Source organism: Pelophylax lessonae (genome assembly GCF_965119305.1).
Source record: "Pelophylax lessonae genome assembly, chromosome: 5".
NCBI lineage: Eukaryota > Metazoa > Chordata > Amphibia > Anura > Ranidae > Pelophylax > Pelophylax lessonae.
In genome coordinates this window covers 389,494,907-389,513,496 of record NC_138772.1, presented here as the reverse complement: position 1 = coordinate 389,513,496, position 18,590 = coordinate 389,494,907, and the positions used below count along the sequence as shown (strand labels likewise).

General features: G+C 42.6%; 1 protein-coding gene across 1 annotated transcript in view; it reads right to left on the bottom strand.

Annotated features, from left to right (window-relative positions):
• Positions 1 to 2,819: 2,819 nt before the first annotated feature.
• The window catches only part of TMEM200C (transmembrane protein 200C), a 129,506-nt gene continuing 113,735 nt past the window's right edge, over positions 2,820 to 18,590 (bottom strand). The window contains exon 2 of the mRNA XM_082257488.1: positions 2,820 to 5,291. Coding sequence (XP_082113614.1) covers positions 3,612 to 5,255 — 1,644 coding nt within the window. The 5' untranslated portion in view covers positions 5,256 to 5,291 and the 3' untranslated portion in view covers positions 2,820 to 3,611. The remainder of the gene's footprint in view (positions 5,292 to 18,590) is intronic.

Sequence of the window (18,590 nt, the reverse complement as noted above, 5' to 3'; positions counted from 1 at the left end):
TAGACATCCCATGGTGTCTATATTTATCTTATACCAGCTACCAGTGCTCAACAATGTCATACGGTCCAGAGGGCACAATGTTAGGTGTGCAACTTTTTATTATACTGGATATTGTTGACATTTACCATCAGGGATTGGAGGGGTAGATTGAGGAACTAAAGGTAAGTGCCTACCATAGAAAAGGTTGGGGGTAAACTTAGAGCATTTACTATTTTTTTAACTAGCTAGTGTATAGAAGTAGCAAGAAGAACTTCCTAATGTAGGTTATCTTATTTTAAGAATTCATTTAAAAAAAATGGCAGGATCACCAGTAATTTCCCATGAAACAAAGAAATAAAAAGAGAACAGGCTACATTAACAAACATCTGCATGGACACACAGATAAAATAACGTATTCTGGGGTAACATACACTTTAACCACTTAAGCCCCGGAAGATTTTACGCCCTTCCTGACCAGGGGGTATTTTGTGATTCGGCACTGCATGACTTTAACGGACAATTGCGCGGTCATGCAACGCTGTACCTAAACTAATTTGACGTCCTTTTTTTCCCACAAATAGAGCTTTCTTTTGGTGGTATTTGATCACCTGTGCGATTTTTTGATCATGCGCTATAATCAAAAAAAGTGCGACAATTTTGCAAAAATAACAATATTTTTCACATTTTTTTATATGAAATTCCCCCCCCTCCAAAAAAAATTTAAAAATCAAATTTTTTTTAAATTTTTGGCCAATTTGTTTTCTGCTACCTATGTTTGGTAAAAAAAAATCACAATAAGTGTATTTTGATTGGTTTGCGCAAAAGTTATTACGTTTACTAAGGGAAAGATTTTTGTAATTTTTGTTGTTTTTTTTTTTAACGAGTAATGGCGGCGATCTGCAATTTTTTTTTTTGCGGAACTGCAACATTGCGGCGGACAGTTAGGACCCTTGACTGACATTTTTGACACTTTTGGGGGTACCAGTGACATTACTACAGTAATCAGTGCTATACATATGCACTGTTACTATAAAAATGACACTGGCAGGGAAGGGGTTAACTTTATTAGAGAAGGAGTGGTTAAGTGTGTCCCTAGGGGCGTGTTTCTAACTGTGCAGGGATGTGGCTGTGTGTGTAACAGCACAGATCAACGGTCCTACATAGCAGGACCGTTAGATCTGTGCTTTTACACAGGGAAGAATGACAGGCAGCTTTGTTTATATTAGTCGTCTGCCTTTCTCCCTTCACAGCGGACGATCGCGAGTGACCAGCGGACATCGGGTCCACCGGTCACACGCACGGAGGAGTCAGTGAACGAGCCTCCGGCGGCGTGCGCTCGCCCGCTATTGGCTCCCAGGCTAGTGACGTACCGGTACGTCACTTTGCCTGGCCGGGGCTGACCGCCGCAGTATATGTACTTGCGGCGGTCAGCAACCGGTTAATGTGTACGTCTGGGCAAAAAAAAAAACATTTGGTGAATCTCTGCAAACCATGCACATATCCCTCTTTGCAGAACGATATTTCTGTATCCTGCCAGAAAAACAGTGAACTTTTAACTTTTGTTGTTGGCTGCCAACACTACTTTTGCTGAACTGGAATTTGAAATTTCGGCCTGGGTTCTCCTTTATTGGCCTATAGACCAGCTCTCCCTTATTGAGATGAGGGGGTGTTTTATAGACTAGTAGTTTTAGCCTTAGTTAGAATTTGACTGGAATTCCACTTTAAGTCAGAATATCTACTGAATTGACCTTCAACCTGAATTCTAATTGAAAGCATAGCAAAGTAACCAGACGTAGATAGCTATTGGGACAGTTCCAAGGTGTGCATGCAGCATTTGAACATTATCCTCTTCGTAACCCATATTACTTGAACAACATAAAATGGGCCAGGATGGGATACCTGACCTGCATATTCGGAAGCTGAGCAGATGGCATTCTGATTAACAAGGCTACTGTCACTAAGAAGATTTCAGTAGAAGTGTGGCTTGAACTAGAACATACAGCTCTGCCTGGATAAAACACAAAACCCCAGGTCTGTATCCAATTTGGACTGGATGCATACAGCTTATGGCATTCACACTTTTTTTGCGTTATGGTATGGAAACATACATTTTAGCAATGTAATAAGATTAACAGAATTGCAGTATGCAGGATTTTGATTTTTGTCATGAGGGACAACATTTTCATAAACTGCAGTCACCATTACATCTGTACAGCTTCAGAACCTAATTTTCTTAAAGACTAAAGAGCCATAAATAACTTTCAACAACAACTTTAAAAAACACAAAAATACTGTAGTTTGGGCATTCTACAGTATTTTTCCAAAAGTGATACCATACTTTATGATATGTAAAGGAAAAGGGCTACATATCTAATTTTGATGTACAAAAAAATTACAGAACAAGGACAAATGTTAAATATAGTCTGATACATAACAACAGGGTAAATGGACCTCCTAAATACCAAGAAAGCACATCAGGCATCAAAATGCAATTTCTTATCAATTAAAATGAACATAGCTACAATTTTATCATAAATATAACCCACGCATTGTAAGGTTGCGCAATAAGATAAAAAGTTATAAAAGGAAACATTAGTGTTTACTTTAATAATATTTAACAATACTTCTGTACCTTTTTAAATAAATTATTTATTTTTATTTATATTATCAGTATTAGCATTGTTATTAATAAAGAATCTTTATAATAGAAAACATCAAAAGGCTGACATTCTGACAAATGGGCCAGTGATGCAAATCTACATTGAATAAATATGAAATGTAGCAAAAATACATTTTATCATGCACTTCACTTAATTTCCATTTATAGAAATTAAATTCTATGGTAGCTAGCAAAAAGATTCCTAAATATACTATATATTCTGCATTTCAAGTCTGCTTGTTGTAAGCAAGATTGCATGCCATTTGTAAAATACTGCAAGAGGTAAAAAACAAAAAACAAACAAAAAAAACTAAAAATAACAAAAATACATTTTGGTGCATGTGATATAGTTGAATGTAAACATTTCTTTTTTATTATTTTTTAATAATAATGATGCTTTTAGTCATTTCATAACCATAACATCCAATAAAAACAGTGTAATACAGAAAAATTTCAATTATTTGAAAATAAAATTCTAACAGTCCCACTTAAGCAAACTCAATTGATGTCCTTTGCCTTTAAAATGTATTTGAATATTCTGCCTTTTTAAACTTCATTTCAATATTATGTTACCAAAGAAATGATAAAACCTCTAAAACAGTTTATTCAGAAAAATAAATCAGTTTATCACTATGTAGGCAGACTTGCTGCCTTAGCATTTCAGTAAGCCAAACTAAATCGCCATAACCGAGCAATTACTGACATGCCATCAGCAGGAACAAATATCTACTGTAGCTAAAATGAAGTGCACAGTTACTGTTAAAAATAATCTGATTCATACTGAAAGTTAAAGATGGGCTAGTTCACTGTTTATTAATACAGTTTGGTTTCAGTCATACATACAGTTACAATCAGGTGTTGGTGATGGTTACCAATACATACTAAAACTGTTGACACTGCAGATCTTTGGATATTGGCAAGTTCCCTGTAATACAGCATGTTCCAAAACTATGGACAAATCTCAAAGTGTGCTTTAAATACTTTTGTTATCTATATCATCCTCATCACCATTGTCATCAGACTTAGCGTGAGACCTGGATAGCGTCAACAGTTTTTCTTTATTAGTGTACTGCTTCTGTTCTACATGTTGTTCTGTGCTGGTATCGTCCGAGGGAATTTCAATGTTTATAGCCTCTGTTTCCTCACAGTCTTGAGTTTTATTGGCTGAGGTGTCTATTGACTCGAAGGAGGTTCCTGCCTCCTCAAGGTGAATGTAGCCCTTATTGCTTGATTGGTCAGACCCTGAACTTTGGGAATCTCTTCTTATCAATGGCGCTGTAGTATAAGAATCCATAAGAACAGCAGGTTTTGTTTTGCCCAATGGAGAGCCTCTCACCAAAAGGCTACAGTCTAAGTCTGTGCTACTTAATGACTGGCTACCCAATTCTGACAGAGGCCCCGGTGACATTGGTCTCCTAAAGTCAGGCAGACAGCTTGTGCTCTGGCGCCTTAAAGGTAATTTTCTATGAGTTTTGGGAAATTCCCAGTTTAAGTCTGCATGGCTAAAATTGGTCAAACTTAATTCAATCTCTCCCTTAGATACTTCTTTGGCACTTTTGTTCCCTTCCCCATGTTCTTCTTGTTTTTCCAAGAGACAGCTATCTAACTTGACAATAGGCAGTGTAAAAGCACTGAGGGAATGACCGACAATGGAACACGTACTGTTCCTACCCCATTCTAGGTCAGGGGATTCAGACAAGGAATCATTATCCTCATCTCTCCCTGAAATTCTATCAAATGGTAAAGCAGAGTTGGACCTCTCCCTGTAAATACTGTATACCTCCTCATTCAAGTTTATTTGCTCATTTGGGTGTCGATATACCTTAGGAGAAGACGTCCTTGTTTCCCTTAGATTAGGAGGAGAGAAGGAAATTGGTCCACCAAGAGCAGAATTCCAGGAGCTCTTGGCCAACATTGCCGCACCAAATGTGTCACCACCTTTTACATCCATGCTCCGAGATTGCACATAATTAACAAACCCATTTAAAGGAACTCCATCTTTAGATTTCATTCCATGAACATCAATCACTGTAGAGTAGAGATCCCTCAGGTTGATGATCTTTGTTTTCTTGTCTCTGTTTTCATGAAGAACTGCATTAGCACAAATAAAAAGAAATATTCCAATGCCCATTATTAGAGGACCAAAAACTTTAAGATTATCCGAGTGCAAGTATCCAGAAAAAAAACCTGCAAGAAATCCAGGTGAAGTTTTTTGCTGAAGGCTTCTTGTTAAGTTTGTATCACTTACTTTAAAGGCATTCTGATTAGCTCCTTGACTGTTGTGATGGCTCCATGATTGGCTTGAATTTGCACTAATTTTATTTATATCACCTGATGAAAGTTTGGCTTTATTTGTCCCCAGACTGCCATGATAAACAGAACTGCTTTTTGGCCAATATCCCATAACAGCCATGGCTATTCCAACCAAAAGTACCAAAATTCCACACAGAGCAATTAATCCAGAGACAGAGCAAAGTTTAAGTTTGCCTTTTACTACCACCACATCATTCTTGCGCTTCTTTTTTGCTTTCCGCTTTCTCTTTGGAGCTTGGCTATTGGGTCTGAGAGGATCTTGTTTTCGTGCAGAGATCCTCAACAGACCTCCAGTGGCAATCATGCCGACCTCAAACTGCCACACAAGTCACTTCAGCTCCTGTGCAATTAAAAAGAAAAGACAAATTTAAAGGTTAAAACACAATTTCCAAGCACATTTAGTTGTCAATATCAATGATGTATCTATTTAATGCCACAGCCATTTGATGCTCAATAGAGTAGAGCAGTGGTCCTCAATCCTGGCCTACAGGGTCCACTAACAGGCCAGATTTTAGGTATTACCTTGGGGAGATGCAGACTAGAGAACTGCAATCACTGAGCAGCAAATGATATCACCTGGGATGTATTTCAGTTATCTTGCAAATCTGGCCTGTTAGTGGGCCCTGTAGGCCAGGGTTGAGGACCACTGGAGTAGAGCACATCTCAAAATAAGGGTGTGTGATTTATGATGTAAAGTTAAAGATCACCAACTGCTTTAAAGGTTTAAATATGTTCTGATAAATCAATATGTTATGTTTTATTTTCATAGTACATTAAAGTGTATGTTTTTGATATCCTATTACTTTTTGTCTCTTTGACAACAGTACAAATAGGGATGGTGAAACTACCTAAACAGACCGTAATAAAAACTTGACAAAGGGTCTAATCCTTCCACATGTTATCCAGGACAAAAAATACGTTTTGGTATTACATAGACTTTATTTGTTTGCCATAGGAAAAAGTGAGTGCTACTGTACATTATTAGCCTATTGAAAAATTAAAGATGAACTTCAGGTTAAAAAAAAAAAAAAATATCCTTGCAGTGGGACCCTTACACACTGCAGGGGTTAAGAGCTTGTTAAGTCTAGTGGTATCAGAATAGGCTCTGAAACTTACATTTCTTGCTCCACAGGCATCCAGCACTTGTCTCTTCTGTCCAGCGCTCTGAGATGTGGGCAGGTCCTCACGTAGAATGCAGGACTGCTAGTCCTGCATTGTATACTGTATGTGATGGCTTCAGAGTGCAACCACTGGACAGAGCACTGAAGAGAAGAGGCTTTGGGGGACCAGTCACACAGCTTATTCCTTTTAGCCTAGACTTCTACAGCATTTAATGCAGGGAGGCCCTACTGAAAGGTAATTGTTCTCTGTTGTTTGAAGGAGGGCTTGAAATAATGCACTAAATTTGGCTTAAGTGATGCAAGATACCAAACATTTAATACTTGATGTCATAACAAAGGCACGTCTAGCAATGTTAGATTTTTAATGATTCACAAAATGTGATTTCAAGATGCATAAAATGTTTTTATATATGAAAAAAAAAATATATATATATATATATACACACACACATAAAAAATGTTAAATTGACAGCATTTGCCTTGGATGATTTAAAAGCATAAAAGATAAGGCTCAGGGTAGCATATCAAAGATTTTGCAGGTACATTTTCTCAAAAAAACTAAAGTGTAATATTCTAGTTGTTCCTAAGTCTACAACTCTAATTAAATGCTTGAATATTCTGTGCAGGTAACTTTCATTTACTAAAGAAATACAGAAGCCTATAGACTAAGGATGCTGTATCTGAATGTAGTATCTGATACCCACCTCTTACTTTTTTGCCATACTACAGACTTCAACCTACAACAGTAGCTTGGTACAGTCTGCATTAGTTAGCTTTCACTGCAAGAGGAGAACACAGTTATGGCACCTCCAATGAAAGCCCAATGGTACATTGGTTTCTAATGCACAAACAAACATTTATTTTAAGCTGATAAAAGATGAAAGGTGCTGAATGCTCCAGGCAACCAGAATAGATTAACCATTAGAATGCAGGGCATCAAAGGGAAAATGAAAACTTTAGGCTGGCATTGTTGTTCAGTTTGGTAACCCTTAGGTTATATTCAGATTTCTCATGAGAACACCAATAGTTTAGTTAAAGTTACTAGTCCCAGTAATTAATTTGCAAGATAAGCAACACTACAGATATTTGCTCCAAAAAATATACCTACATACTGCATGTATTTTATTTAATACATAGTATACACTAATAAAAAACAGAAAGGCTAAATTAGCCATTTCACAGAAAGCTATCTTACGCAAAGTGAACTGCAAGGTTCATTGTTAGGTTTTCTTTACTCCCCATTATCCAGTTGCCATAGTAACCAGCAATGACCTGTATCTAGTGTCAGACACATCTAGTGCATTGTAGCTCTGTTTATTGTCGCAGTTTCTTACAATGCTTTTAATGTGACTGCACTGTTACTGGTCTACAAGTTCTACCTGCTATTAGCTTAAAACTAATATTATGTATTATATATTTTCCCTGACTTTTTTGACAAACACTGTAAGGACTCAATAAAACACATGACTGTATTTTAAACATTCCTGGACCGGAAGATTTTTTTCCTTTAAATTACCAGGTCATTTTTTGCGATTCGGCACAGCGTTATTTTACTGGAAAACTGCGCGGTTGCGCGACACTGTACCCAAATAAAATTGATGTCCTTTTTTTCCCCCACAAATAGAGCTTTCTTTTGGTGGTATTTTATCACCTGTGTGATTTTTATTTTTTGCACTATAAACAAAAAAAAGCGACAATTCTGGGGAAAAAAAAAAAAACAATATTTTTCACTTTCTGCTATATAACATCCCCCCCCCCCCCAAAAAAAAAATCAAATCAAATTTTTTCATAATTTTAGGGCAATTTGCATTCTGCTACATATTTTTGGTAAAAAAAAAATCCCAGTAAGCGTATTTTGATTGGTTTGCGCAAAAGTTATCGCATCTACCAACTTGGGGAAAGATTTGTCATTTTTATTTATTTATTTTTACTAGTAATGGCAGCGATCAGCGATTTTTAGCAGGACTGCGAAATTTACGGCAGACACATCGGACCCCTGACTGACATTGACAATTTTGGGGGGATCAGTGACATTACTACAGTAATCAGTGTTAAAAATATGCACTGTTACTGTAATAATGACACTGGCAGGGAAGGGGTTAACACAGGTGCGATTAAAGGGTTAAATGTGAGCCTAGGGGGTGTTTTCTAACTGTGGGGGGGATGGACTTGTGAAATCAACACAGAGACCTGTGTTTTCAACAGCAGACCATTGTTCTCTCTTCACGGGGAGCGATTACAGGTGCCTGGCGGCAATTGCGGCTGCAAGACTCGTGGATCAGCTTCCCCGCTGGCGAGTGGGCGCGTGCTCCTCCAGGATCAATCCCGGAAACCACGGTACAGGCACGGCATTTAGCGGGAACCTGCTGCCGCATAAGTGCAGCGGCTGGTTGGCAAGTGGTTAAATTATCTATTTTGTTTTATTTTAACCACTTGCCGACCAGTCACTGGGACTGTACTGCGGCAAAGTGGCTCGATTCCGTCCAGCGACGTAGACCTACGTCGCTGGACTCCTCCCCTTGTGGGCGGCACTCGCGCGCCGCCGGAGGCTCGCTCCCGCTGTTTTCAGTCACAGCGGGAGTCGGGCGAGGGGAGGAGCAGTGGCAATCGCCGCCGCTCTTCCCCGATCGTCGGGGAATCGAGTCTGGAGATTAAAAAATCCGATTTTTAAATTTTTTGGGGGGAATTTCATATAAAAAATGTGAAAAATATTGTTATTTTTTCCAAATTTACTCTCATTTTTTGTTTATAGCGCAAAAAAGTAGAAATCGCACAGGTGATCAAATACCACCAAAAGAAAGCTCTGTTTGTGGGAAAAAAAGGACGTAAATTTCGTTTGGGTATGGCATCGCACGACCGCGCAATTGTCAGTTAAATTCGCACAGTGCCGAATCGCAAAAAGTGGCCTAGACGTAAGACCACAAAATCCTCCGGTGGTAAAGTGGTTAAGTGAAACTAAAATTATGTAAAATAAATTTAGCAAATGCCCCCTTCACCCTCCCTAGCACTTCAGGTCCCTTTTATAAAGGAGAACAGTTTCCACTCCCTGCGCACCACTGGCCATCCCTGGAAATACTCAAGACTGCGCCTGCATATAACATTTTTTTTTTTTTTAATAAAATACAGCCCATGGTACAAAGCCTGCAATACTCTGTGGTGGCAAAATGCTGCAACGAACACTCACCAATAGGTAGAGGACACTGTCACATGACCTTGAACAGGTCATGTGATAGAGTCCTACTTCTCCCACAATACTTTTCAGAGTCCTGAAGGAAGCAAAGTGCAAACTACATTTTATAAAGAATAGCAGGAGTGCTTAATATGCTGAGGGCACTTTCAATAGAAAAGCAGCATTATGGTTGCATTACAATTTAACTATTATTAAACAAATATGCAAACCTTTGTGTAGTAACAAATCAAAAGGAAAAAAAAAACTTGTAACAATATCCAAACCAATACCAATCTACAATTTAGTAGATTGGCTCAATTAGACTGGCTTAACTGTGGGTATACAATTCTGTATATAGTTTTTTAGTTATTTATTCGATTTATTTATGATTTTCCCATTGGTTGGACTAGCTTGACTAGTAAAACATATGTAAATATTAATAATTTATACTAAATATGTCTCATAAACAAACAAGATAATGCAATAGCATTCCACAAGCACCCTCACACAATCAATATTAAAACAATTAAAACTCCTCTAGACTGAATAATCCTGCCAGTCCCTAATATGCCCAAATAGGAAATCAGCTAACAGGAATGCTCGTAATTAGCCCTGTGTTGGTGTAACCCAGGTCAAAATCCCAAATTTAAATAAATTACTTAATGCACCAAACCACTAAGGCTGCACTAATTATGCCAACAGTAGGTTTCCATGAAGCAAATATGCCAATTTTTAAATGTAGAATGTAGCATAAAATGTGTGCCACATTGAAGGGAGTGATGCAACCCCTGGGTCAGTTGAACGTACATTAGAATGGAGGCAGCAATGGTCAGAATGGCCTACACATGTCATATTCCCACTGAATTTTAAAATTACATTACCCTAGGCTGGGCACTAAAGTGGTAGTACAGGCCTTTGGTTACTTTTTACCCACAGGTAAGCCTACAATAAGGTTTACCGGCACGTATTGTAAATATCTCTTAAACGTGCACTGTTTATGAGATATTTACTTGTGAAACTGCCAGTGCAGTATTTGTGAAACTGCCAGAGCATGCGCACTGAAGGAATGGCATATCCGTGCCATTCTTTCACAGTCCTGTGACTTAAACAGTGAGACCACTGGAGCCCGCAAACCCAGAAGGAAGGCCATGTGAAGATGGAAGCCCTGTCAGCCCTGTCAGTGGCGACAGTGCGCCACTGGAGGGCTTCATTTTAAGGTAAGTTTCACATAATTTGTTAGTATGCGAAGCATACTAGTACATTATAGCATTGCCTTGCAGAGGACAAATTAGATTTTTGACTTACCGTAAAATCCATTTCTCTGATGTTCATTGAAGGACACAGCCCCTTATCCTAACCATTGGGTTATACTGCCCCCTACAGGGGTAGGATACTAGGCAGAAAAAAAGTCTGGCTATGCCTATGGGCAGTCAAATGGGGTATACTCCCTCTCTCTCTGCTACAGGTACTCAGTTTTGTTACAAGCAGTGTCACAAGAATTACAACTCCACAGAGGGGTGGGCGCTGTGTCCGTCAATGAACATCAGAGAAATGGATTTTACGGTAAGTCAAAAATCCCATTTTCTCTTTTGTTCATTGATTGACAAAGCTCCTGATCTTCGTAATCATTGGGACGTCCCAAAGCAGTGTTAAACATGGGGGGCGGGAACAGCGAAAAAGAAATTCCCAAGGCTAAACTATAGCCAACCAAGTAAATAGGAGAACAACAAAAACAACTGGAAAAGAAAAGAACAATACACCCTCAAAGAGGACCAGGTCCTCTAAACAGCAGCCTGCAAAACTTTGCGGCTAAAGGAAGCATCCGCAGATGCCAACACATTCACTTTATAGAACTTTGTGAAAGTGTGCGCCCACGACCAAGTGGCCGCTTTGCAAAGCTGCGTCACTGACGCTTGATGACGGAAGGCCCAGCAGGCACTGAGCACCCGAGTAGAATGCGCTTTGACAGGGAAAGGAGGAACCTGACCCTTGATAGAATAGGCCTGAACCACCATCTGATCCATCTGGAAATGGTTGCAGAGGAAGCATTTCTGAGGCCCATCAGTTAGAACAAATAGTGAGTCTGATTTCCTAAAAGACTCCATAGCTGGCAGGTACACCCTAAAAGCCCAGACCACATCCAAGGCATGCAAGGAAATTTCCTTCTGATGTTTTGGCCTGGGACACAGGGAAGGCAACACAATGTCTTCATTGAAATGAAAATCAGAGACAACCTTTCTAAGGAACGACGGACAGGGGCGAAGAACCATCTCATCTCTGTAAACCCCCAAGTAAAGTGAACGACAGGATAACACCACCAATTCTGACACCCTGTGCGCAAAGGTGATAGCCACCAAAAAGGCCACCTTCTGAGACAGCATAACCAGGGGAAACTTCTGAAGATTCTCAAAAGGAGGCTTCTGGATGATTGAGGGAGTGTGCAGCCAAGGGCCCATTGAAAGAAGACCGCCAAAGCCGACACCTGGCCCTTGATAGTACTCAAGGTCAGTTTCTGCTCAACCTCCTGATGAAGAAAGGTCAAGATCCGAGCCACCGATAAAGAATGAGGATGAACCCCGAGAGACTCAAACCATGCAATGTACGTCTTCCACGTACAATGGTAGATATTTCTAGAAAAATATTTCCTAGCTTTTAACAGTGTTGTAATCACTTACTCAGACAAACCTCTATTCTTCAGCACCTGGCATTCAACAGACAAGCCGTCAAAGCCAGCGACTGAAAAGCAGGATGGAAGATTGGTCCTTGGGACAGCAGATCCTCCCTGAGAGGAAGTTTCTAAAGAACATCAGTGACCAGCTGCACCAGATTGGCATACCAAGCCCGAAGAGGCCAGTCTGGGGTCACTAAAATGACCGGAATACCTTCTGCCTTGATCCTGCGTAGAAGTCTTGGCAGAAGCTTGAGAGGAGTGAAGGAGTAAATCAGATGATACTGACCCCATGGGGCCACCAGTGCGTCTGTGGCATTTGCCTGAGAATCCCATGACCGAGCCACTAACCTCTGCACCTTTCTGTTGAGCCGGGACGTCAACAGATCCACCTCAGGGATGCCCCACCAGAGACAACTGATGAAACACATCTGGATGAAGGGAGCACTCCCATTGTTCCAACACCTGTCAACTGAGATAATCCGCCTGAACGTTTTCCACCCCAGGACTGTGTATGGTGGAGAGTGCTGGAACGAACCATTCTGCCCACTTTTGAATCCCGGCTACCTCCAGAGCCGCCAGGACACTTCTTGTGCCCCCCTGGATATTGACATAAGCCACTGCAGTGGCATTGTCTGATTGAATGCGCACTGGACATCCCTGAAGATGATCCGTCCAATGTTCCAGGCACAGTCTGATTGCTCAGAGTTTCAAGTTATTGATTGGTAGTCAGGACTCTACCAGTATCCAGATCCCCTGAACAGAATTTTTACCGAGGACACCTCCCCAGCCAGACATTCTGGCATCCATGGTGACCACTATCCAATACAAGGGGAGGAAGGATTTGCCCAGCGGAAGTGCCGGAGAATGAAGCCACCATATCAGGGACTCTTTCGTTCCCTGATTTAGCCGGATCTGATTGTCCAGATACTGCAAATTCTTGTCCCATTTGGCCAGAATCTCCCTTTGCAGGGACATCGTATGGAACTGTGCAATCAGAACCGCCTTGAAGGTAGACACCATCAGGCTCAGCACCCGCATGCAAGTCCAGAGGAAGGACCATCTGCTGGACAGCAAGAGACAAATTGCAGCCTGCAGTATTATTTAGAGTTTGGTCAGAGGAAGGAGCACTCTTGCTAAGGCCGAGTCCAGAGTCAGACCCAAGATGGTCCAGCTTTGTGGACGGAACAAGTGCAGACTTCTGAAAAACCAAAATCCAGCCAAACTCCCTGACAGTTTGTATGGTGATTTAATGGTTTTCCACCAGAACAGTAGGAGACTCCGCTCGCAGAAGGAGGTTGTCCAAGTAGCTCAGTACCGTGATCCCCCGTTGGCGTAACAATGCTGGCACCAGGGCTAGCACTTTTGTGAAGACCCGAGGAGCAGAGTAGAGACCAAAGAGCAATGCCACAAACTGATAATGCTCCTCTCCCACTGCAAAGCGGAGGAAGCGCTGATGACTGGCACATATTGGAATGTGAAGGTAAGCATCCTTGATGTCAATAGAGGCAAGAAAATCCCCCTGATGCAGGGATGCCACCACTGCGCGAATGGACTCCATTCTGAACTCCTCCACCTGCACAGAGCAGTTCAGTGCCTTTAGGTCCAGAATTGGACATACCTTGCCTTCCCTCCTGGGAACTGTAAACCGGTTTGAGTAAAACCCCTGAAAACGTTCTGCTGTCCGAACCGGGCCAATTACCCCTTGAAGTAACAGGTCTTGTACCACCCCAAACAGACCCTGTAAGCGGTCTGGGGACAGGTGCAAGTTGGAAGGAAAGAATCTTGCCAGGGGGTAAGAGCTAAACTCAATCTTTTAGCCAGACCATTTGACTTTGTGGACCCACTTGTCTTGTACCAGGAAAGTCCATGGGTCCATCGGTGAGGGTGCACCTTCATGCGGAAGGAGCTTACTCTGCAGGTCTGGATAAGCCCGCTCTCAACTTGCCAGACCAAGTTTGCTTGGATCCACCAGAGGAGGCCCTGAATGGCTTCGATCCCTTGTCAGTCGCCCCTAAGGGGCGAAAACACTTCTTAGAAAGGTACTCTTCCACCCTGTGAGACCATTAATGATGTCATCCAGGGTACCTCCAAACAGGCGATCTTCTTGGAAAGGAAGATCAGTCAGGGCCTTTTTAGAAGTTTGGTCTGCAGACCAGCATTTGAGCCAAAAAAATACGCCAAAGGACCTCTGCTGAAACAGATTGCCTTGCGACTAGGGGGCCACACCCAAAGAGGCATCACAGATAAACTGCAGCCCCTGGACCAACTGGACCAGCTCAGCAAAGGCAGAGGGAAAGCTTAGCCCACTCGGTCAGAGTTTGTGACACCAGTGCAATGCTAAATATCGGTCTCAGTGCCGAACCAATAGGGTGTACATATTTCGGGCAACAGCCTCTGCCTTTCTGTCAGCCGGGTCCTTAAAGGCCGGGACTCTTCAATAGGAATCATGGTGGCTTTGTTCAATCTGGAGACCAGAGGGTCCACCACCAGTGGAACATTCCAATTTTTAAGAAGGGACTACTCATAGGGGTATCGCATAGCAAATCGCTTAGGGACCACAAGGGGGCATTTGGCCGTTCCCATTCTTTAGCGACAATTCTGTCAAAATAGGCAAGAGAAGGAAACACCATTGCTGCTCTGGATGGCTTGTGAGTGCCAAAGGGAGATGATGCGTCCTCCATTTTTAAGGTCTTATGCACAGATACAATCAGTGCATCCACCAGCGCCTTTTCGTGCACGGTTGCAGAAGTGGAGGACTCTTCCTCACTATCTGAAAACTCAGGGCGTCTGGTCGCAAACCCAGCAGAGTGACCCACGTCCACGGTGGCCGAATCAGATTCAGGATCTGAGGTGACAGATGAGGCAGGGGGTGCTTTTTGCTAGCCCATCACCCAAAAACCACCTCCATCTGGGACAGAAAGGACTCCAGGACCGCCGTCAGTGCATCGATAGATGGTTGGGACCTGGAGAGCCCCGCAGCCTCTGAGAGGGGATCAGGTGGGGAAATGTGCTCCAAAAACTCCATAAGTTATTAGGGGGACCCCACAAAAAAAGGTATAAAAAAACACTGCTAGGGACACCCCCACTGCTCCGGTAGCACCACTCGGTCGCCAGTAACAGAGCACCTAAATGATCCTCAGCAGAGGAGAGGACCCCACCAGACTCACCACGCAGCAGAAACAGGCACCCGTAGCCACCAGGATAATCTGCACTCCACGTGTGGCGATCAGGAAGTGAAAAGATCCAGGAGTCAGCACCAAGCGATGAGGAGGGGCTTCCACCGCCAAAATCGCCACCCGCAGGGCTCCACTATCATGGCCACCGCTATTTTCAATGGCAAACCACTGCAAAAATGGCAGCCGAACTACACAAACATGGCTGCCGTGCATTGAACACACGGGCTACAGCAAAATGGCGGCCCCAGACGGCACCACAAGGCTCCCAGGGATCCCCAGGCCTCAGAAAACGGGACAGGCAGGAAGGGGGGCACCTGGCAGGAACCCCCACCAGGTACAGCCCCCCCCCCCACAGCCAATCACCCGGTCACTGGCGACACACCCACCTGCCCCCTTTACCAGCACAGCACCCTGCCCCCACGCCACGCAGTGGACCAGGCCACCCCACAGCCCCAACATCAGTGAAGGAGAGAGCGGATGGGGGTCGATATGACCCACAGGGACCACCAGACCAGGTTAGGGGGGGTGCCTAACAAGAAGGAGGGGAACCCAGGGGTCCAACTGTTCAATGGAGGGGCCCACGTCCACCCCAAAACCCTCCAGGGGTAGAGGGGGTACAGTTACTTACCATACCAGGAACCAGACGGGCACCGCTTCAGACAGAACCTCCTCTCCATCTAAATGGGGGGGGGGGGCTGTCGGCCAGGAGGAATGCTGTGACTCGGGCGGAGACCGTGTCATATGCGACCTCACAAGGTGCTTAACTCGCAGGCCAGCCCCTGTCCGGTGGGGCTAAGTCGTGACCGACCTAGCGCAGAGCTGAGGTCTGAGCACACTTGCTGGCCAGACTGGGGTGACCACCGGATCTAGATTATCCAGCCCATCGTCCAGTCTGGCAGTTGATTATAGATCTCCCAGGAAAAAAAACATGAGAAAAAAATCTATCCAAAAGTAAAAAATTGCCAGGACCAGAGATCCCAGCAAGGAACTAGGTCCTTAATCTTGACTAGGCAGAAAAAAAAAACTGAGTACCTATAGCAGAGAGAGGGAGTATTTCTCCTGGGACTGCCCATAGGCGTTTCTGCCTAGTGTCCTACTCCTGTAGGGGTCAGTATAACCCAATGGTTAAGAAGATCAGGAGCTGTGTTCATCAATGAATGAAAGAGAATGTTTTATTTTTTTTTTCTTTTAAGAATTTACCACTACTTTAAATTAAAGTGATTGTAAACGATCACCTTGTAAAACAACCCATTCAGTTTAAAATAGAAATGAAAGGCAAAACATTTTTGTATAGATATATAAAAACATTATAAATACCTTTTTTCCCTTTATTTTTATAAGTGATCACATTCCCTCCGTTCCCTCTGTTCTCAGCTGCATAAGAGCTGGGGAGAGGAGAAGCAGTGGCACCCTGAGCTTCCAAGTGAATGGCTGTGCAGCAGGGACGTGTGAGGACAAGTCTGATCATTGGAGGAGAGTACACCAAGTTCCCAGCATAGCTAGAGAACTGACCACTGTGTGTTTTCCTGCTTAGAGTGGTGAGTTTTTAATAGGAAAGTAGAGTAACTGGCAGGAACACCAGGGATTTCACATAAAGGAAGCAATACAAAGAGAACAGGAGACTTTCTCATACAAGTACATGGTACAGCAGGCACCTAACAGGAATATGAAAGGTTAAGGGTAACAATTGCTTTAAATTTAAACAAAGATTTTATATATTCAGTATATAAAATAAGATACAATGCATCAGTTTAAAAACATATAAACTTAAAAGAAACTGAACATGAATTTGACTCCAAACCATTATAGTTACAGGCAGAGTTGTGCAGAAAACATCCAAAATGTTACATTAAGCATATCTTATCATTCTCCATGTCAATGTTTTTATAGATTTTTATTGTAATATGGACCAACACTGTAGTTATACCAATGTTACCTATCCATCAGGTGTGATTGAGGATGAAAAGGAACATAATGAAAACATATGTAACTAACTGTTCACGTAAAGTTAAAGCTGAACCCTGGAAAAGTAAAAACTTTTCCCTTGCAGTTAAAGTAGCTATAAATGCATGCCATTTTTTTTTTTACCTTTAATGCATTCCCTGCATCCCCCCCCCCCCCCGATTCAGTGCTGTGCCCATCTGTAGCGTCTTCCCTCTCTCTCTCCCTGTATTCACAGGGCAGAGAGACAGTAGCAGGAGCCATTGGCCCCTGCAACTGTCAATTGATTTCTGTAAGCAGAGAGTAGGGGGTGGGGCTGAGCATGAGTCTTTGGATGCATACCGCCTGGAGAGCCCACATGTGGCCCCCTTCTTCCCCATAGAAAGTGGCTTCCAATGGTTGTGCAGGGAGAAGAGGAGGAACCAAGTGTGCCGGTGGGGTACCCTAGAAGTGAGGGTTATAGGCTGCTCTGTGCAATACTACTGTACAAAGAGGGTAAGCATAGCATGGTTGTTATGTACAAAATATATTTTCACCTTTACAATCATTTTAACTGCTTGTTTCTGTCTAGGGGACATGAAAGACACTTTACCATACCTGGTCCTCTGCTCTCCCAGCATACAATACTCCCTTCCACTCTGGCAGTGGACTGTCCCTCAGCTACTTTACATCCAATACAAGACTATGGGCTCTGCATCAGGCTTGATGATGCCAGAGGACCTTGGATTGCTGGAGCATAGGGGAGAAGAGGTTGTAGGGACTGGTCTAGCAGCTTGGAGAAGCATACAGAAGTGAACGATTGGGTACGTAAAACTCCTTTGCCTGGACCCCTGGGCATAAAAATTGCACTTAACCCTTGCAGTGCAGGCACGGCCTCACTACAAGGGATACATTTTAAGTTTTACAGACTTAAAAGTGGTTGTAAACCCTCTCAAATACCTAGTGAAGTGAATAGCTTCAGGTGATACACAGAGATGAAACAAATCCTCCTACGTAGACAAGTTTTACTACTCTATCTGCAGTTATCGCTTCTCTACATCCCTTCAAAAGATTTGTGATAAAATCCTTCTGCATCTGTGAGGAGCAGAGAAGAGGGGCTGGAGAGCTGCAGTTACAGTGTGTGAGAGCTGATTGGAGGAAAGAGACACACTACTCCTTCACACACGGCACAGGAGCGAATGAAGGAATAGACAAACTGTGTGCTGAGCTCCCTCCCCGTCACAAATTTATCTCATGTGTTGGGAAAACTTCTCACAAGTGACTTATCCTAACAGAGGAATGAAGCACACACCTAAAGAGTAACTCTACTTTCATGGGGAAAAAATAGCAAATAAAGAAAAAATAATATAGCATATACAATTGCGACACAAGTCATATTGTAATTGTTTCAATCTGCAGCCGCTGTAATTTTCTAAAAAAAAAATGCAAAGGCTACCCGGAGGTGTTCCGTACACAAAATGTATACTGAAAATACCCCAGAAACATCATTTCCTGCTTGTGTAATTGGCTCACCAATTTTCTCAGAAGTCTGCAGTAAGATACAAGTCAGATTTCAGACATC